This window comes from Aotus nancymaae, unplaced genomic scaffold, assembly GCF_030222135.1.
Source record: "Aotus nancymaae isolate 86718 unplaced genomic scaffold, 86718_ANA_hifiasm-v0.15.2.pri h1tg000009l, whole genome shotgun sequence".
Classification (NCBI taxonomy): Eukaryota; Metazoa; Chordata; class Mammalia; order Primates; family Aotidae; genus Aotus; species Aotus nancymaae.
Genome location: NW_026988420.1, coordinates 12,507,004 through 12,528,635, shown reverse-complemented (window position 1 = coordinate 12,528,635; position 21,632 = coordinate 12,507,004). Strand labels below are relative to the sequence as shown.

Here is a 21,632-nt window from a genome sequence, read left to right as displayed (position 1 = left end):
TTTGGCAAAAATTTCAAATGCTTTTATGTGTGTATTTAAAACATTTATATCTGCATAAATCATTTACAGGTACACGGGTCGATGATGCTAAGGCACTGATAGCAGACAGTGGACTTAAAATACTTGCTTGTGATGACTTGGATGAAGCTGCTAGAATGGTAAATGGGCTATGTTAATCTAAGGAGGATTTATATACACAAATTCTAAAATGAACCTGATTATTAATACAGCTAATAATTTGTGCTTCAGCTAAATATTATGAGTATAATGAATGGTTAAAGAAAACAATTATTTATGACACTTGCTGAAAGATGCCAAGGCAGACTTTCCTCAGGGGGACTGTTGCAATAAGCATAGAGACTACTGCAGTGGAGTTTTGTAGTAGGGGAGAAAGATTGGGCCCAACTGCAAATACAACAAGGAAAAGTGGCAATTTATTACCAAGGAAGAGGGCAGTGGATGAAAATTACTGAAAGAACACATCATGGGTAAGGGAGGATCCTGGCTAAACTGACTTAAGCAAGATTCTTGCTAAAATTGGACTCTGCAGGGACAAATACAAAAGTCCAAACGTTAGGGCCAAGTTGAGAAGACAGTTAAAAGTAGTCTTTGGGAGGCCGAGACAGGAGGATTGCTTGAGGTCAAGAGTGTGAGACTAGCCTGGGCAATACAGCATGACCCTATTGTAAGGCCAGTGCCGCCTTGGGAGCCGAATGGACACGCCCTTCTCTCTCCGCGCCTAAAAACTACGTCATCATTCTGAGCACATTGCTCAGCATTTGCCCTCTCCACGCGGGCTCCCCCTTGCCCATTTCCACATTCCAATCTCAGCCCTGCACCCACCAGAAATTTTGAAAAGGCCCGCCAAGAACCTGCCCTATGGTAGCTCCCCCGTACGTCCTCGACCAGCCCCTCGTCCGTGCTCACTCCCTTCATACCCAATGGAAATGCCCCCGCTTTGTTCACCTAGCCCGTCCCCAGTCTTTTAATACCCAATAGAACTACCTTGTCTTTGTTTCCCCCGTAGTCAATCAGCTACCTCTATTCCCTATAAAACCCCACGCCCCAAGAAGAGAAGCGCGACTTCTTTGGCCCCTTTCCAGGACCATAGAACCTCGCCCGGGAGCTGAATAAATTGGCTTTTAATTTCCTCACTCCGGTCTCTGTTTCCTCCTTGAACTCGACGAGAAGTCGAACACCTATCTTCACACACACACGCACATATGTGTGTGTGTGTGTGTGTTTATTCAATAAATACAAATTGAAGAAAACAAAAGAGAGTTTGGTCAAGGAGAGAATCTTTGTCAGAATGTCTTAGACCTGCGAGCATCTTGAACAACGGTCAGCTCCTGCCCAATCTTGTTTTATCTGTAGTCTTACTTCCTTCCACAACTATGATTATTTTCAAGCAAATCTCAGGCGTTATATCATTTCATACATTGTCATCATGTATCTATAAAAGATAAAGGTATTGATAATGGTATAAAGGAATTACTGTTACTTGTTTTAGGTGGGGTAATGGTATTATGAGTATGTTTTATAAAAAAGAATATTGTCTTTGTTGAAATTTCTGATTCTCTAATATCTTTTGTCTAAGTTCTTTGTTAGGATCAGAATAAGGCTCTGCATTGCAGTTGGTTAATAATGTCACTAAGTTTCTTAATCCGTTTTCCTCTTTTAAAAAAAATTTTTTTGTGTGTGGTTTATTCATTGAAAAATCCAGGTTGATGGTTCTGTTAAGTTTTTCATAGTCTGGATTTTAATGGTTGCATCTTTAGGGTGTCATTCATTTAATATGTTCTCTGCCCTCTCTATTTTCTATAAACTGAGAGTTCAGTCTATAGGCTTGACCATTTTCATATTTGATTATGGGGAGGAGGGAACAAGAATATTTCATAGTTGGTATTGTCTAATTTCATCAAAAGGTATAGAGTGTTAGAACTTTTTGTGGTATTACTAGCCATTGACATGATAGCTTAGATCCAGTATTTTGTTTGTGTTGCAAAGTGGTGCTATTCTGCCATTCTTCACTTATTACATGTAATGCTTCTAAAAAGTAAAACTTCTGCGTTTCAACCATTTGTTACCATGGAGTACATTTTGCATAGGAAAAGTAGATAATTATCTGATTCTTTGCCATTATCGACCAATTTTCAAAATAATGATTGTTCTGTAATGTCTAATAAAGATGACCCAGGCTTTTTTTGTTTTTATTTTTTGTATTTTATTTTTTATTTTCAGGTGTGTGTGTATACACACACACACACATGTACATGTGTGCTCTACTGGCATACTATTTTGAACCCATGATTTAAACATTTGATGTAGTTCTTATAAGTTGTTATTGATTGAAATTGTCCAGCCTTTGGCCATTGGGGACCCCTCCTCAGGTTAACTGCTGCATCCTTCTGACATACCCTCTCTCTGTTATGATGAAAGGTTTCAGGCTCATCTTTACATTTCTTTAGTCAGACTTGAATGAGCCCAGTGGTATTTAGAGACCACAATTTGGGCCTTATGAGTATTCATGGATACTGGGTTGATTATTGTTTCTGGGCTTTTTAAGTGGCAAGTGTGAGAAAATATGTATTTTTTAGAACAGATAATACTTGAGTTTATACTGATATTTTCAATGGAAGTCCAGGAGTAGATCTGACATTTGTTTCTGCCTTCTTTCATGCCATACTATCATAATTATTCATTTAAGCTTTGTCCCTTAGTACAGATATGACAGTTTTATATTATAACAAGAATACCAACAGTCTGATTACTGAAAGAAATTATGTCTGCATTTCTTTCTGTCATTTAGGGTATGTCCCACGACTTACTGGATTTTAAAATTCATGTGAAATAATTCTCTGTGTGTTTTGCCCCAGCTAGATATAGTTTCATTTTTTTAAAGCGATTCCTTTTTTTTTTTTTAAAAAAAACAAAAAACCTTTCGTTTTATATTTACATGATTCCAAAGTCAAAACTATAGAATGAGGTATTATCAGGGAATCTAGCTTTTATATATTTCCCTCTTTCCTTCTTCCTCAACAAGTAACCTTTTTACCTTTTTTTAATATAAGCTTTATTTTTCTTTTCTTTTCTTTTTTTTTTTTTTTTTGAGACAGAGTCTTGCTCTGTTGCCAGGCACCAGGCTGGAGTGCAGTGATGTGAACTCAGCTCACTGTGACCTCTGCCTCCCAGGTTCAAGCAATTCTCCTGCCTCAGCCTCCTGAGTAGCTGGGACTATAGGCACGTGCCACCACGCCCAGCTAATTTTTGTATTTTTTAGTAGAGATGGGGTTTCGCTATATTGGCCAGGATGGTCTTGATCTCTTGACCTCTTGATCTGCCCGCCTTGGCCTCCCAAAGTGCTGGGATTACAGGTGTGAACCACCATGCCCGGCCTTCTTCTTTTTTTTTTTTTTTTTTTAAGAAATTTTTGGTTTATCTTTCTACTTTTTAAAAATATAAGCTAATTGTATATGTGTGTGTGTGTGTGTCTGTATGTGTGTGTGTGTGTACAGTAGTCCCCCTTATCTGCAGGGGATGTGTTGCAAGGCTGCCAGTGGATGCCTGAATTGCAGATCATACCAAACCCTATATATACTATGCTTTTTCCTAAACTTAAAAACATACTTTTGATAAAGTTTAATTTATGTATTAGACACAGTAAGAGATTAACAACAACAACTAATAATAAAGTAGAACAATTATAACAATATACTGTGATGAATGTGAATGTGGTCTCTCTCAAAATATCTTATTGCTGTATACTCACCTTTGTGATGATAGGAGATGATAAAATGCTTACTTGGTAAGATGAAGTGAGGTGAATGATGTAGGCAATGTGACGTAGTGTTAGGCTACTATTGACCTAATGATGTGGCAGAAGGAGGATCATCTGCTTTGGGTCATCCTGGATCATTGAGCCATGATGTCGATGGTTGGATGTCAAGAGCAGATAATGTTGATGACTAATGGAAGAGTAGCTTATACAGTGTGGATATGCTGAGCAAAGAGATGGTTCACATTCCCCTTGGAGCAGGATCATGCAAGATTTCATCACTTTTCAGAACGACACACAGTTTAAAACTTATGACTTTTTTATTTCTTAAATTTCTCATTTAATATTTTTGGACCATAGTTGACTACAGGCAACTGAAACTATAGAAAGTGAAATTGTGGATAAGGAAGGAGAGAGAGAGAGAGAGTGTGTGTGTGTGCGCGCGCGCGCGCGCGCGCCCGCCCGCCCATCCGTCCGTTTTCCCACTTTAGATTAATGGTAGTGTTTACTTTGTTTCTTAACAACAATGTGTATCAGAGAACACTTCAGAGTAGATACAGAGAGATGAGAATTTTTTATTGTCTTCTGTTATGTTTATAGACATTTCATGGAACACTCTTTGGGCTCTATATCATAATCAATACTAGACTCTATAATTTTTTTTTTTAAGACAACATCTTGCTCTTTTACCCAGGCTGGAGTGCAGTGGCATGATCTCAGCTTGTTATATCCAAGTGAGTTTAAAACAGAAGTGCCACGCTCTGAGTTTGTTGAGAGTCCACTTTTAATGGCTGGCATCCGAGAGTCAGCTAGAGCTCAAACCTCTTGGCCAAGAACAAAGGGCGGTCAACATTTTTATACCAGTTTAGGGTCAAGGGGCGGTAAGCAGATTATTATAGAAGCAGAAGGAGCAGGTTAGGGGAAGGGAGGGATTCCTAACAACAATATTCTATTTAAAGTTGTTTTTTACTCAGGATGTGGGATAGGCAGTTACACAGTTACAGGTACAGGTCTCTCTGAAAGTGTACATTTTTGCAATGAAAGCTTGAGTTAAGAAAAACTTGGAGGGCATGGAAAAGGAGAAGAACTAGTAGGACCTTGATCAAATAGATCATGAGGTAAATGTGAACAGTTGATTTGAGTTGTGACTACAGTGTTTTTTATTGACTGGGAGATTATAGAAGTCATAAAAATAATAATATTGAATGTGATGATCATACTAGCAGTCACTACCATTTATTATTTACTGTGCATGCGATGCTAAGCTATTTTCTTCAAGGGTTATCTCATTTAATATGAGTTTGGTGATAAAATTTCCGTTTTTACAGATGAAGAAACAGGCTAGATAAGTTAACTTATTCAAGTTTATATGTCATAAGCATCAGAGGGGAGATTTGAATCCAAGATACCTAACTTCGAAGTCCTTTCTTAACTATTTTTCTGGGGAAGAGAGAAGCTGAGGGTTTTTTATTTTTTGGTGTTAAACATGTCTAAATTTGCATGATGTTTTGTATGGTAACAGGTAGATATTTTTAGACAGATTGGAACTCAGGTTAGCAATTGTTAACTTATTGACAAAAAGTAAAATACTAACTACTAGACCCAAACTCTTATCCCAATATTTTAAGATTGTATACTTCTTTCAAAACAAGTATCCAACAAAACACTCAGTTTCTGTCTTTAAGATAAAATTTAGAATAAGATATATATACACACATATATAATCTTATATAATGCATATATATATAATCCTAACAGGTGGTATAACAGCTTAATCAGAAAGTAATTGAAATTTGGGCTATGAAGAATGTCAGACTTGATTATCCTTTGAGAGTGTCATTTGCTTATAAGAATGTAATGTGATTTATAGCAATGTCAGAATAGCCCAGGTGTTTTAAATGGAAAAGATTGAGTGAATATTAATTTTGCATTGACCTATAGTTCTGAATTTACCTTTTTGTGAAAATTCTTTGTTCTTTTCTTTTAGGTTGTAAAGCTCTCTGAAATAGTGACTTTAGCAAAGCAAGCACATGTGGATGTGAAATTTCAGTTGCCAATATGATCTGAAAACCCAGTGGACGGCTGAAGATGTTACATGTGCTGTAATCATTAAGAATACTGTGTTCTGTGTTATTGTTCTTTTTAGTGTGTGGAGATTGTAATTGCCATCTAGGCACACAAACACTTAAAAGCATTTTGTCTGCATTTAATTCTGCCATTCAGAATGAACTGTTTGTATGAAGCATGTATAATGCAGGTATCTTTCTTTTGTTGCAGCCAGTCTTTTTTCTTCTTCTACAAAATGTAATTTACAATATGCCAGTTTATTATTGTTGGATACAAAGTTCTTCATTGATAAGAGTCCTATAAATAAAATAAATATGAAGATAAAGCTTTATTCTTTAGTGTTAAAATACAGTATATCTAATAACTAGCCTCATTAGTAAAGCAATATATTAAAACAATGTTTTATGTAAAAAGTGTTTATCTTCAGCACCAAATGCATAATAAATGTATCAATCACTATTTATAAACAGAGCTTTCAAACACTCCTCAGAATATTCTTCGAAGTATTTTGATGAAGTAACTTTGTAATTATTTAAACATTGTTTTAATCATTAGAAACACTGATAACTGCAAGTCTTTGTGATTCTGGGATATTAAGAAACACCTGTAGGTTTGTTTCAAATAAAGACATATTTACCAAGGACTTGTAGACAAAATTAAGAATGTCAATTTAAGTTAATAAAAATCTCCCAGTGTGATTTGGAGTAATGGTTTTTGTTTGCTTGTCTTGAAGTAAATACAGTAGAAGTTGATGTGTTCATTATTGCACTATAGAGGTCTAATATAACCAATTCGTAGATTATATACTTGGCATGACAGTGATTTGTTTTCTTTTGTTTTTGAGTCAGGGTCTCACTCTGTTGCCCAAGCTGGAGTGTAGTGGTATAATCATAGGTCACTGCAACCTCTGTCTCCTGGGCTCAAGTAATCCTCCCACCTCAGCCTCCCAAGTAGCTGGGACTCTAGGCAGGCACTACCATACACAACTTTTTTTTTTTTTTTTTTGACTAGAAACAGGGTCTCACTATGTTGCTTAGGCTGGTCTCTTACTCCTGGGCTCAAGCAGTCCTGCCTTGGCCTCCCAAAGTGTTGAGATTGCATGTATGAGCCACTGCACCTAGCCAGCTGTACATATTATACAGCTACTTATAGATAGATAGTTCACTGGAAGTCTGCTATTTATGTGTGTGCCATCTAGTCTATCCTCTAACAGAAACAGAGGGGAGGATTGAATCCAGGATGCCTAACTTCAAAGCCTTTTCTTAATTATTTTACTGGGGAAGAGAAACTGAGTTTGTTTTTTGGTCTTAGACATGTCTAAATGTGTGTGATGTTTTTATATGGTAATAGGTGGATTTTTTTTTCTTTAATTTAATATATTTTTACTTAAAAAATTTTAATGCGGTGTCCAGGAAACAGGTGGGTATTTTTAGACAGATTGTAGACACATTGTTCTTTCTCTCCATATGTGTTATATGTGTGTATGTGTGTGTACATACTGACCTTTTGCTACTGCATAAAAATTGATGTTAACTAATGCCATGGAAGGAAATATTGACCACGCAGTAGACTATAACCATACCGATGGATTTGAGAACTTCTACCTACTGTGATGTTCTTAAAGTATGATCAGATGTATGTATTATGAGAGGCAGCAAAATGTAGTGATTATGAGCAAAGACTTTGAAAGTAGACTGGTTTGAATCTGGGATCCACTACTTACTAGCTATATGAGGGCTTCTTTTGTTTTTTGTTTTTTTGAGACAGGGTCTCAGTCTGTCAACCAGGTTGGAGTGCAGTGGCACAATCATGACTCACTGCAGCTTCACTCTCCTGGGTTCAAATGATCCTCCTGCCTCGGCCTCCTTTTGCAGCTGGGACTACATGTCCATGCCACCATGCCCAGCTAATTTATTTTTTATAGAGATGTGGTCCTGTTACATTGCCCAGGCTGGCATCAAGCAGTCCTTCTGCGTTGCAATAAGAGTTTTAATGTTAGTATACCTCAGATTCCTTGGCTCTTTTCTCATCAGTGGAGTTATTTAGTAGGGGAAGAGAACAAGAATATGTGAGAGAATTTATATATAGAAAACATACATATTTTTAGTCAAATATATATTTGGTAGTTTACATATATATGACAGAGTATCAGAGCCATAAACTATTTAAAATTGTGATAAAGTTAAAAGTCCAGTCAGTTTTATTTAAAGATTCATTCTAAAGAATACTAGCCAGTGATTAACTCTGAAAAGATTAGCATTTGCATTATTCGAAGTCTACTTAGGAGTTAAAAACAATGCTTGGTATATCAGAGAGGATATAATACATATTATTGGTAATGCTAGTGTTTTAGTTACCTATTCTTGCATAACAGATTTACCCCAAACACTTAGTGAGTTTCCAACAACAACATTTACTATCTTATTTATATCTTATAACTGTGGGTTTGGGATCAGTTTAGCTGGGATTGGTTCTGGTGCTGCAGTTATTCAAAGGTGTCACTGAGCCTAGGTGACCTACTTCCAAGGTGGCTAACTTGTACGGCTTTGGCCAGAGGCCTCAGTTTCTTACCATGTGGACCTATCCACAGGGCTGCTTGTGTCCCTGCCACATGGCAGCTGGCTCTCCACTCTGTACCCCTGCAAGCCACAGTGCCTTTGTGTTCTAGTCTCATTGTCACTTCTGCTACACTATTTATTAGAAATGAGTCTCTAAATCCAAACTACAAGAGAGGGAAATTAAGCTACACTTCCTAAAGGGAGAAACATCAAAGAATTTGTTAACTTGTTTCAAAACCATCACAATTCGTGCTTGGAAGCTGAAAGAACAAACAGTGGATGTTGAATTAACTCAGAGTTTAGTAGATTCTTCTAGGACAGAGATGGTACCTTGAATCTGCTAGGAGCTTGGAAGACTTCTGTTGCTTGGAATGCAAAAAGAAGAGTGCACTGGCTTCAAACTCTGTGTGTGTGTGTGTTTAAAACGGAGTCTCACTTTTGTCACCCGGGCTGGAGTGCAATGGTGCAATCTTGGCTCACTGCAATCTCTGCCTCCCGGGTTCCAGGAATTCTTCTGCCTCAGCCTCCTTGAGTAGCTGAGATGACAGGTGCCCACCATCACTCCTGGCTAATTTTGTATATACATATTTTTAATTAGAGATGGGGTTTCATCATGTTGGCCAGGCTGGTCTTGAACTCTTGACCTCAGGTGATCATCCACCTCAGCCTCTCAGAGTGCTGGGATTACAAGTGTGAGCCACTGACTGGCCAAAACTGTGTTTTAAGTAGCTGAAGGGGGAAAACTGTAACAAAGTATTAGGGAAGGCAAGGAAAGAATATTTCAAAGACAGTGATCAATGGTGTCTAATGCAGCTCAGAAGTCAAGTATGATAAGGACTAAAAAACCAGTGGAATTGAAATGGTGTAACTAATCTTGGCAAGAATGATTATGGAGAATGATTATGGGGAATGGAGACTTTATACAACCAACTGGTAGCTACTTATACACCCCTACATCTCATTTCCTAAAATACATACGACCTTGAGTAGTCTTTATGTAGGGCTGATACTTGCTTCCTTGTGGCCCTACTCGCTTCATATGAAAAAAAACTTTTTTTCTTTTTTTTTGAGACGGAGTTTCGCTCTTGTTACCCAGGCTGGAGTGCAATGGCGCGATCTCGGCTCACCGCAACCTCCGCCTCCTGGGTTCAGGCAATTCTCCTGCCTCAGCCTCCTGAGTAGCTGGGATTACAGGCATGCGCCACCATGCCCAGCTAATTTTTTGTATCTTTAGTAGAGACAGGGTTTCACCATGTTGACCAGGATGGTCTCGATCTCTTGACCTCGTGATCCACCCGCCTCGGCCTCCTAAAGTGCTGGGATTATAGGCGTGAGCCACCGCGCCCGGCCGAAAAAAGCCTATTTTAACATTTGAGTTCTTTAAGGTATAGTTGAGTAGATCCTAGACTACTATGATTTGTGCTAAGAGTATAACCAGTTTTGACTACTATATTAACCTTGCAGTTGCAAAGCCTAGACTAAGCTGGCTTGATTCTGGCATTTGGTAGCAGATGCATGTGAAGGGGGAAAATAAGCAGGCAAAAACCAAAGAAAGAAACCAACTCTTACAACTCCAGCAGAGCAATGAAGCTGTTAATATTTTGGTGAGTTGTTTCCATCCTGCAAAGAATTCTATTTAAAGAAGTTGCAAAATGATGGATGTAAATGTTGGATGGTGTGTCATTAGTCATGCTCTTTTGTCCTGTGAGAATGTAAAGGGCTGACGAAAGTCCTATGGTAAAATCAATTTTTAGATTTCTATAACGTGTAGTGGTAAAAAAGATTTAGAGGTCTGTGATATAAAATGAGGAAAAGTTGGCTGGGCATGGTGGAGCACTCCTGTCATTCCAGCACTTTGGGAGGCCAAGGCAGGTGGGTCACCTGAAGTCAGGAGTTCAAGACTAGCCTGGCTAACATGGTGAAACCCCACATCTACTAAAAATACGAAAATTAGCTGGGCGTGGTGGCAGCTGCCTGTATTCCCAGCTACTCAGGAGGCTGAGGCAGGAGAATCACCTGAACCCACAGGTGGAGGCTGCAGTGAGCTGAGATCGTGCCATTGCACTCTAGCCTGGGTGATAGAGCAAGACTATGTCTAAAAAAACAAACAAAAAAGTAAAGGTTGGCAAATACATTTTTGATTAAAGCTTGATTTAAAATGAAAAGTGAAAGTGAAGGGATAAGATAACGTTGATTTAAAAGTTGGTCGTCAAAGTGACAGCCTGAATAGAACACTGGGAATGAAGGAGGGAGATTTGTGATGATGCAGAAGATAAGTGGTAATAACCATGCGTCCTTGAACGCCAGGATTGGACCCATGTTGCAGTGCTCTCCCGACTGAGGCGTCGGCAGTGTTTGTTCTCCTTTTCCACGCCCTCTTTCAGCTTCCTCTTCTATTCAGAAGAAATTTAAGGATCTTTGTTATTCATGACATTGCCTCCCAAGGATTAAGATCAAAGGCAGCTTTTTGTTTCTTCACAAGTAACCAGCTTTTGTTCTTCATTTCTTCCCGTCCTGTGTCTTGCCTCCCTTCCATGGTTAGTGGGAGGTAGGCTTCCCATGCATGCCATCCCAACCTGCCTGTCTTCACCAGGCGTTCTCATTGGTTGTGCAGTCAGCAGGAAGCTCTTACTAAGCAGTCAATGCCACTTCGAGGACCAATGAGACTGACGGCGCTGACCTTCCCAGGGCCCAGTCAGACAGCTGCGTGTAGGAGTTTGATTTGCCCTTCCCATCACTACTGTCTGTCATTCTGTCATTGTAGCCTTCCTTCTTTTGGCTTTAGCCTTCAGGTTCCCCATATGAAGAAGCAAATACATGAAGACTTCTGGACCTCACCTGATAATCATTCATGCCCCAATCCCTGAAACGTGTGTATACATTACTTTCCATGGTAAAGGTACTTGGCAGATGAAATTCAGGTGTGGACCTTAAAATAGGGAAGATTATCCTGGATTTCCCTGCCGGCCCAATCTAATCACACGAGCTCTTAAAAGTAGAGAATAATCTACAGCTGGAGGCAAGAATTCACTGCCCCGCGCCGCCTCTGAGATGTCGGGTTTGTGTGCAAGAGACCTTGAGTGTGGCTGTTAGCTGACGGCAAGCAAGGATGTGAGGATCTGTCTTCCAAGTGCAAGGAGCTGGATTTTGCTAACCATCTGAACACTTTCTGAGGTAGGTTCTTCTCACAGCCTCCTGAGAGCACAGCTCTTTGACCGCGTGATTTTGGTTTTGTGAGATTAAGCGGAGAAACCAGCCAAGCCCATCCAGATGTCTGACCTACAGAACTGTGAGATAATAAATTTGTGTTTTGTTTTGTTTTTTTGAGACAGAGTTTCGCTCTTTCACCCAAGCTGGAGTGCAATTGCGCCATCTCGGCTCACTGCAACCTCCGTCTTCCGGTTTCAAGCGATTCTCCTGCCTCAGTCTCCCGAGTAGCTGGGATTTCAGGCGCCTGCCACCACGCCCAGCTAATTTTTGTATTTTTAGCAGAGACGGGGTTTCACCATGTTGGCCAGGCTGGTCTTGAACTCCTGACCTCATAATCTGCCCGCCACAGCCTCTCAAAGTGCTGGGTTTACAGGTGTGAGCCACCTAGCCCGGTCAAATTTGTGTTGTTTTAAGCTGTGAAATTGCTACTAGTTTGTGATGGCAGAGATAGGAAATTTAATACACTACAATATTTATGCTTCTGTACACAAGTTATAATAAGCCAGCTCTTAAACTGAGAGAAAATATTTTTTTAAAAATAAGGACTATTTTATTAAAATTAGAAATTAAAATTCTGTAATAGACTAATTCTTTTATGAAAAACAATTACTAGAAAAGTGAAATTTTAAAAAAGCATAGAAAAGCCTCAATTTTTTTATTTACTTATTTTTGATTCAACAAGATAAAATTGCTCTTTCAAACTGCTATAAAAGTTTCTAAATACTTTTTTTTGTTGTTCAAAAAAATATTTATAAAAAATACAATGGGATAAGTTATGCTGAGAAATGCAGCAATGAATACAGTTGAAGAAAACAAAGCAACTCTACATTGATACATTGGCATAAACAGGAAGAGCAAATGCACCACCCAGACCTAGATGTCTACAGCCCATTTTTGTACATGCCCCTTTACAAACACCACTCTGAAAAGATCTTGTCCACTAGGTAAGAGAATGAGTACACATATAATCACAAATGCACACTGATCATGACTTTATTTAAAATTAGCAAACGGTACTGTAGAAACATTGATATGCAAATCTCTAAGATGCTACATCTTAGATTTAGTTGGCAAAGGGCACATTTAGCAATAAGCGTGAGTTTAGTCTTCCACGTAGAAACCAGATACACTAAACTGTAAAAAAAAAAAAATCCTATTGTTTGAAAATACCAGTTTAATATACGATTGTAAAAATGCATAGACTTTTGCATAAAAGAACTGGCTGCACAAGAGTACTTCCCTTTCACAGTATTCCTTTTTACTTCACATGTGAGTTATTGATTATGCTGTAGGATTTAACTGTTACAGCACTAAAAGGCAACCATTGAGAGAAGAGGCAGAAAAAGGAATGTATGTAAGGCAATTTTTCTTAAAAGTACAATAAGCTTGATAGTGTTTTAGGAAGACAAGATAAAACTTACTCGAGGCTAGCTTGATTCTCACTGGATAAAAACAATGGGCTAAATACCGAGCTCCTTCTATGTGGCTCATAATCAATGCCTTGGTCGCTATATTGGTAATCTCTGGGGTGGTCATCCTGGTATTCGCTATGACACTCATCGGGGTATTGTGCCTGATAATCACTATCACTGATTTCTGAATCATTTGTTCCTGTTTTTTGACTTCCATTGTGAATGACAGGTTCTGTTGTAGCAGCACAGTATTTGGGATCATATACTTGCTGCCCAAGTCCATACACACTCATTCCTTTCTGGGAAGCAACTTTGTCTATACCTATCTATAGAGAAATTGTTGAATTGTCCACTGTCTGTAATGTTAGCTTCTGATCATAGAGATCGCTTCTTGTACCTGGTGCTATCCCTGCCTGGCTCCTTTGTTAGTGCCCATCTGCAGGCTAATTGTGGTCTGGTAGAAAGGTTTGTCAGTTTGCATTTTGGGATCATAAAGATGCCTCCTACTCCCGTAAGCTGTCATACCTGCCTGGCTGGCACATGTGTTGGCTCCCATCTGCAGACAAATTACACTTTGGCCAGCTTTTAATTTTCCTTCATCAAAACATCTTGTTTGTTTTTCTGCATACTTAACTCCAATGTCAATGGTTGTATGGAATCCTTTTGTTTTAGCCAGACCTGCTAGAGCCACCAGAGTTGTCTGAACCTGGGTCATGTTTCCATTCTCAAAAAGATCATTTGCTTTGAATATGTCATGTGGCTTCATACCACAAGACATATTCATACCACTGAATAGCTTTAATAAAGTTGTCAATATTCTCCAGCTGAGACCAGTTCAATGAGGTCTCATTGACCTTCTTCACTGAGCCTGGCTGTAGCTTGTTTCTGACTTCACAGAGGATGATGCCATCCTTTAAGCCCATCTGGAAGTTGGTGCCAGTGCTCATGCCTGTTGCATCTTCTATCCAATTGTGAAGATCTTCTTCTGCCTGATGATCATACTTGGAAGCAATCTTGTTCTTGACCTCAGCTGAGAGCCTGTGGGAAGAGCCCTTGTTGAAGTGAGTCATGGTGGCTCGGGCAGCAGGAAGAAGCTACGCTGGGGTCCAGGGTCTCTCGCACTTTGCTTCCTGGCTCCTAGCCTGAGAAGTGGCCACTGCGGGGGATGATTGGAACTCACTCCTCTGGGTGGCACAGGAGAAGGGTGTGGGCAGTGCCTGGGCAACTGGGTGAGACTGGGTGCTGCAGAGCCTTGGGGTCCACTCTGAAGTGCCTGGCTGTCTCAGTTGCCACCCACCTCACTTGCTGCCCACACTGCATTTCCCCAATACTTGCTCTTAAATATCTGTTTATCCCTTGCAGATCTGTGAACTGTTTGTGGACTGGCCTCAGTCCACAGATAACATTTTTAGTAGGACTGAAAAAAGCTCCATTACTTCCAATTTGTGAGGATGTAAACACACAAATTGGAAGTAGGCTATAGACAGATATCTAGGGATAAGAGACTCAGCATTGAATAGTTGTGGTTAACATTATGGTACTCACAGGTATGTAAATCTGTGAAGCAATTGCCATTAACTAAAGAAGTCATAAGTGTTGCATGTCCTACAGTCTAATCAGCACTAATATCGTAACACAGAAATCACTAAGTTTAGCAAGTTGGGGAAAGTATTGAAAAGGCCAGGAGTGGCCTAAGCTTCCTGGTTCATTTGTTGCCAATAGTCCATTTTCACAATGCTAATAAAGACATACCTGAGATAGGTAATTTACACAGGAAAGAGTTTTCATGGACTCATAGTTCTGCATGGCTGGGGAGATCTCACAATCATGGTGGAAGGCAAGGAGGAGCAAGTCACAGTGCAGTGGCATGACCTTGGCTCATTGCAACCTCTGCCTCCTGGGTTCAAGCGATTCTCATGCCTCAACCTCCCAAATAGCTGGGATTATAGGCATGCACCATCATGCCCAGCTAATTTTTGTATTTTTAGCAGAAATGGGGCTTCACTACATTGGAAAAGCTGGTCTAGAACTCCTAAACTTGAGTGGTCCACTGCCTCAGTCTCCCAAAATGCTGGGATTGCAGGCATGAGCCACTGCACCTGGCTGAATCTTAAAACTTCAAAATGATCTTCTTTGACTCAAGGTCTTACATCCTGGTAACACTGATGCAAGAGGTGGATGCCCATGGTCTTGGGCAGCTCTGCCCTGTGGCTTTTCAGGGTACAACCTCCTTTCTGGCAGCTTTCATAGGCTGGCATTGAGTGTCTGCAGCTTTTCCAGGCACATAGTACAAGCTGTCAGTGGATTTTGGGGTCTGGAGGATAGTGACCCTCTTCTCACAGCTTCACTAAGTGGTGCCCCAGTAGGAACTCTGTGTGGGGACTCTGACCCTACATTTCCCTCCCACACTGCCCTAGCAGAAGTTCTCCGTGAGGGCCCCACCACTGCAGCAAACTTCTGCCTGGGCATCCAGGTGTTTCCACACATCCTTTGAAATCTAGGCAGAGGTTCCTAAGTCCCAATTCTTGATTTCTGTGTATTTGTAGGCTCAACAGTACGTGGAAGCTGCAAAGGCTTGGGGCTTGCACCCACTGAAGCCATGTCCTGAGCTCTACATTTGCCCCTTTCAGCCATGGCTGGAGTGACTGGGATGCAGGGCACCAAGTCCCTAGACTGTACATAGCATGGGGACCCTGGGCCCATGGAACCATTTTATTTTCCTTCTAGGCCTCTGGGTCTGTGATGGCAGGGGCTGCGACAAAGGTCTCTGACATGCCCTGGAGACATTTTCCCTTGTCTTGGTGATTAACATTTGGCTTCTCATTACTTATACAAATTTCTGCAGCCAGCTTGAATTTCTCCTCAGAAAATGGGATTTTCTTTTGTATTGCATTGTCAGGCTGAAAATACTTTGAACTTTTATGGTCTGCTTCCCTTATAAAACAGAATGCCCTTAACAGTACTTAAGTCAACTTTTGAATGCTTTGCTGCTTAGAAATTTCTTCTGCCAGATACCCTAAATCATCTCTCTCAAGTTCAAAGTTCCACAAGTCTCTAGGACAGGGGCCAAATGCCACCAGTCTCTTTGCTGAAAATATTACGAGGTTCACCCTTGCTCCAGTTACCAACAAGTTTCTCATTTCCATCTGAGACCTCCTCAGCATAGACTTTACTGTCCATATTGCTATCAGCATTTTGGGCAAAGCCCTTCAACAAATCTTTAGAAAGGTCCAAACTTTCCCACATTTTCCTGTCTTCTTCTGAGCCCTCCAAACTGTTCCAACCCCTGTTTATTACCCAGTTCAAAACTTGCTTCCACATTTTTGGGTAACTTTTCAGCAGCACACCACTCCTGGAACCAATTTACTGTATTACTCTGTTTTCAGGCTGCTGATAAAGACATACCAGAGACTGGGTAAATTATAAGGAGACCCTGCAGTTCATCAGTTGAGAGTGACAATTCCAGAGTGGCCAGCTGAGCATGTAATAAGAAGGAAACTGGAGAAAAGTTTCAACTACTTTATGATTATACCTATGATTTGTTCTTAAAGCAGAGAAGCATCTTTTTATTTTTTGATATCCTTGTTTGATGAAACTAGCATCATTTTAGAAGAGATCTTTGTTTTAGTCAAAATGACACATACTCATTGAAAAAATAAACCCCATCAAAACTGGAATGATACAAAGAAGTGCAGACAAGCAAAAATCATCTGCAATGCCAGAACCCAGAAATAACCAGTGTTAACAGTTTTGTAAACAATCTTCTGGTCGACTCTACATATGAACATATATGCATAGATATAAATATGCTTTTATATAAATAGGATCATATTATACATAATGTTCTATAATCTGCATTTCTTCAGTCAAATAAGCATTTTTCCCTGACATCAAATAGACATCTATATAGTTTTTAATAGCTGCACATACAAGAGAATGCATACATCATGGTTTATTTAACCCAGTCTTGCATTTATTGACATTTGGTATATATGTCTTTAACATTATAAATAACAGGTGAACACTTAGGTGCATGTCTTTCAGCACATGGATAATTTTTCCTTAGGGTAAAAATCTGTAAGTGAAATAGCTGTATAAAAGCATCTTCCATTGACAATGGACAATAATAATTTCATACTTGATAACACTGTATTGCTAATTCCAATGGGCAAAAACCATGTCGTTACTGGTTAATGTTGATTGCACTTTTATCTGTTTACTGGGCATTTGTGGAAGTGTGTGTATGTGTGTGTGTGTGTGTGTGTATGACTTTCTTTTCATGTTCTTCATTTTTTTTTAAATTTATTATTTTTTATTGCATTTTAGGTTTTGGGGTACATGTGAAAAACATGCAAGATTGTTGCATAGGTGCATACGTGGCAGTGTGATTTGCTGCCTTCCTCCCCTTCACCTATATGTGGCATTTCTCCCCATGCTATCTCTCCCCAACTCCCCACCCCCCATTGTCCCCCCCACACTGGGGGGCAGCTTTCATAGGCTGGCATTGAGTGTCTGCAGCTTTTCCAGGCACATAGTACAGACCCCAGTGTATAGTGCTCCCCTCCCTGTGTCCATGTGTTCCCATTGTTCAACACCCGTCTATGAGTGAGAACATGCGGTGTTTGATTTTGTGTTCTTGTGTCAGTTTGCTGAGAATGATGGTTTCCAGGTTCATCCATGTCCCTACAAAGGACGCGAACTCATCGTTTTTGATGGCTGCATAATATTTCATGGTGTATATGTGCCACATTTTTCCTGTCCAGTCTATCATCGATGGGCATTTGGGTTGGTTCCAGGTCTTTGCTATTGTAAACTGTGCTGCAATGAACATTCATGTGCATGTATCCTTATAGTAGAATGATTTATAATCCTTTGGATATATACCCAGTAATGGGATTGCTGGGTCAAATGGAATTTCTATTTCTAGGTCCTTGAGGAATCGCCACACTGTCTTCCACAATGGTTGAACTAATTTATACTCCCACCAACAGTGTAAAAGTGTTCCTATTTATCCACATCCTCTCCAGCATCTGTTGTCTCCAGATTTTTTAATGATCGCCGTTCTAACTGGCGTGAGATGGTATCTCAATGTAGTTTTCATTTGCATTTCTCTAATGACCAGTGATGATGAGCATTTTTTCATATGCTTGTTGGCCTCATGTATGTCTTCTTTTGTAAAGTATCTGCTCATATCCTTCGCCCATTTTTGAATGGGCTTCTTTGTTTTTTTCTTGTAAATCTGTTTTAGTTTGTTGTAAATTCTGGATATCAGCCCTTTGTCAGATGGGTAGGCTGCAAAAATTTTTTCCTATTCTGTTGGTTGCACATTCACTGTATTGACTGTTTCTTTCGCCATGCAGAAGTTGTGGAGTTTGATTAGGTCCCATTTGTCTATTTTGGCTTTTGTTGCCAATGCTTTTGGTGTTTTGGTCATGAAGTCCTTGCCTACGCCTATGTCCTGAATGGTTTTGCCTAGATTTTCTTCTAGGGTTTTCATGGTGTTAGGTCTTATGTTTAAGTCTTTAATCCATCTGGAGTTAATTTTAGTGTAAGGTATCAGGAAGGGGTCCAGTTTCTGCTTTCTGCACATGGCTAGCCAGTTTTCCCAGCACCACTTATTAAACAGGGAATCCTTTCCCCACTGCTTGTTTTTATCAGGTTTGTCAAAGATTGGATGGTTGTAGATATGTTGTGTTGCTTCTGAGGCCTCTGTTCTGTTCCATTGGTCTATATCTCTGTTTTAGTACCAGTACCATGCTGTTTTGATTACTGTAGCCTTGTAGTATAGTTTGATGTCCAGTAGTGTGATGCCTCCCGCTTTGTTCTTTTTGCTTAGAATTGACTTGGCCATGCGGGCTCTCTTTTGGTTCCATATGAAGCTTAAGGTGGTTTTTTCCAGTTCTGTGAAGAAGGTCATTGGTAGCTTGATGGGGATAGCCTTGAATCTATATATTACTTTGGGCAGTATGGCCATTTTCATGATATTCATTCTTCCTAACCATGAACATGGAATGTTTCTCCATCTGTTTGTGTCCTCTCTTATTTCGTTGAGCAGTGGTTTGTAGTTCTCCTTGAAGAGGTCCTTTACGTTCCTTGTTAGTTGTATTCCTAGGTATTTTATTCTCTTTGTAGCAATTGTGAATGGCAGTTCATTCTTGATTTGGCTCTCTTTAAGTCTGTTATTGGTGTATAGGAATGCTTGTGATTTTTGCACATTGATTTTGTATCCTGAGACTTTGCTGAAGTTGCTTATTAGTTTCAGGAGATTTTGGGTTGAGATGATGGGGTCTTTTAGATATACAATCATGTCGTCTGCAGATAGAGACAATTTGACTTCCTCCTTTCCTAATTGAATACCCTTTATTTCTTTTTCTTGCCTGATTGCTCTGGCTAGAACTTCCAGTACTATATTGAATAGGAGTGGTGAGAGAGGGCATCCTTGTCTAGTGCCATATTTCAAAGGGAAAGCTTTCAGTTTTTGCCCATTCAGTATGATATTGGCTGTTGGTTTGTCGTAAACAGCTTTTATTATTTTGAGATACGTTCCGTTGATACCTAGTTTATTGAGGGTTTTTAGCATAAAGGGCTGCTGAATTTTGTCGAAAGCCTTCTCTGCATCAATTGAGATAATCATGTGGCTTTTGTCTTTGGTTCTGTTTATGTGGTGAATTCCATTTATAGACTTGCATATATTGAACCAGCCTTGCATCCCCGGGATGAATCCTACTTGATCATGGTGGATAAGCTTTTGGATGTGCTGTTGTAATCGGCTTGCCAGTATTTTATTGAAGATTTTTGCATCTATGTTCATCATGGATATTGGCCTGTAGTTTTCTTTTCTTGTTGAGTCTCTGCTATGTTTTGGTATCAGGATGATGTTGGTTTCATAAAATGATTTGGGAAGGATTCCCTCTTTTTGGATTATTTGGAATAGTTTCAGAAGGAATGGTACCAGTTCCTCTTTGTATGTCTGGTAGAATTCAGCTGTGAACCCATCTGGACCTGGGTTTTTTTGGGGTGGTAGGCTCTTAATTGCTGCCTCGACTTCAGCCCTTGTTATTGGTCTATTCAGGGTTTCGACTTCTTCCTGGTTTAGGCTTGGGAGGAGGCAAGTGTCCAGGAATTTATCCATTTCTTGCAGGTTTTCTAGTTTATGTGCATAGAGTTGTTTGTAATAATCTCTGATGATGGTTTGAATTTCTGTGGAATCTGTGGTGATATCGCCTTTATCATTTTTTATTGCATCTATTTGGTTATTCTCTCTTTTCTTTTTTATTAATCTGGCTAGTGGTCTGTCTATTTTGTTGATCTTTTCAAAAAACCAGCTCCTGGATTTATTGATTTTTTGAAGGGTTTTTCGTGTCTCTATCTCCTTCAATTCTGCTTTGATCTTAGTTATTTCTTGTCTTCTGCTAGGTTTTGAGTTTTTTTGATCTTGCTCCTCTAGCTCTTTCAATTTTGACGATAGGGTGTCAATTTTAGATCTCTCCTTTCTTCTCATGTGGGCACTTATTGCTATATATTTTCCTCTAGAGATTGCTTTAAATGTGTCCCAGAGATTCTGTTATGTGGTATCTTCATTCTCGTTGGTTTTGAAGAACATCTTTATTTCTGCCTCCATTTCATTGTTTATCCAGTCAACATTCAGGAGAAAGTTGTTCAGTTTCCATGAAGCTGTGCGGTTCTGGGTTGGTTTCTGAATTCTGAGTTCTAACTTGATTGCACTGTGGTCTGAGAGACTGTTTGTTATGGTTTCCGTTCTTTTGCATTTGCTGAGGAGTGATTTACTTCCAATTATGTGGTCAGTTTTAGAGTAGATGTGATGTGGTGTTGAGAAGAATGTATATTCTGTGGATTTGGGGTGGAGAGTTCTGTAAATGTCTATTAGGTTTGCTTGGTCCACGTCTGAGTTCAAGTCCTGGATATCCTTGTTAATTTTCTGTCTCGTTGATCTGTCTAATATTGATAATGGTGTGTTGAAGTCTCCCACTATTATTGTGTGGGAGTCTAAGTCTCTTTGTAAGTCATTAGGAACTTGCCTTATGTATCTGGATACTCCTGTATTAGGTGCATATATATTTAGGATCGTTAGCTCTTCTTGTTGCATTGTTCCTTTTACCATTATGTAATGTCCTTCTTTGTCTCTTTTGATCTTTGTTGGTTTAAAGTCTATTTTATCAGAGATGAGAATTGCAACTCCTTCTTTTTTTGCTCTCCATTTTCTTGGTAAATCTTCCTCCATCCCTTTATTTTGAGCCTTTGTGTATCCTTGCATGTGAGATGGGTTTCCTGGATACAGCACACTGATGGGTTTTGGCTTTTTATCCAATTTGCCAGTCTGTGTCTTTTGATTGGGGCATTTAGTCCATTTATGTTTTGGGTTAATATTGTTATGTGTGAATTTGATCCTGCCATTTTGATGCTAGCCGGCTGTTTTGCCCGTTGGTTGATGCAGATTCTTCATTGTGTTGATGCTGTTTACCATTTCGTGTGTTTTTGGAGTGGCTGGTACTGGTTGTTCTTTTCTATGTGTAGTGGCTCTTTCAGGAGCTCTTGTAAAGCTGGACTGGTGGTGATGAAATCTCTGAGTACTTGCTTGTTCACAAAGGA

General features: G+C 39.6%; 1 protein-coding gene and 1 pseudogene across 1 annotated transcript in view; one reads left to right on the top strand and one right to left on the bottom strand.

The window, feature by feature from the left end:
• SUCLA2 (succinate-CoA ligase ADP-forming subunit beta) overlaps positions 1-6,540 on the top strand; it is a 46,693-nt gene extending 40,153 nt beyond the window's left edge. Inside the window, exons 10-11 of the mRNA XM_064373557.1 lie at positions 70-158; positions 5,763-6,540. Coding sequence (XP_064229627.1) covers positions 70-158; positions 5,763-5,837 — 164 coding nt within the window. The 3' untranslated portion in view covers positions 5,838-6,540. The remainder of the gene's footprint in view (positions 1-69; positions 159-5,762) is intronic.
• A 6,487-nt stretch (positions 6,541-13,027) lies between these two features.
• On the bottom strand, positions 13,028-14,092 carry LOC105725896 (calponin-3-like; annotated as a pseudogene).
• Positions 14,093-21,632: the final 7,540 nt, after the last annotated feature.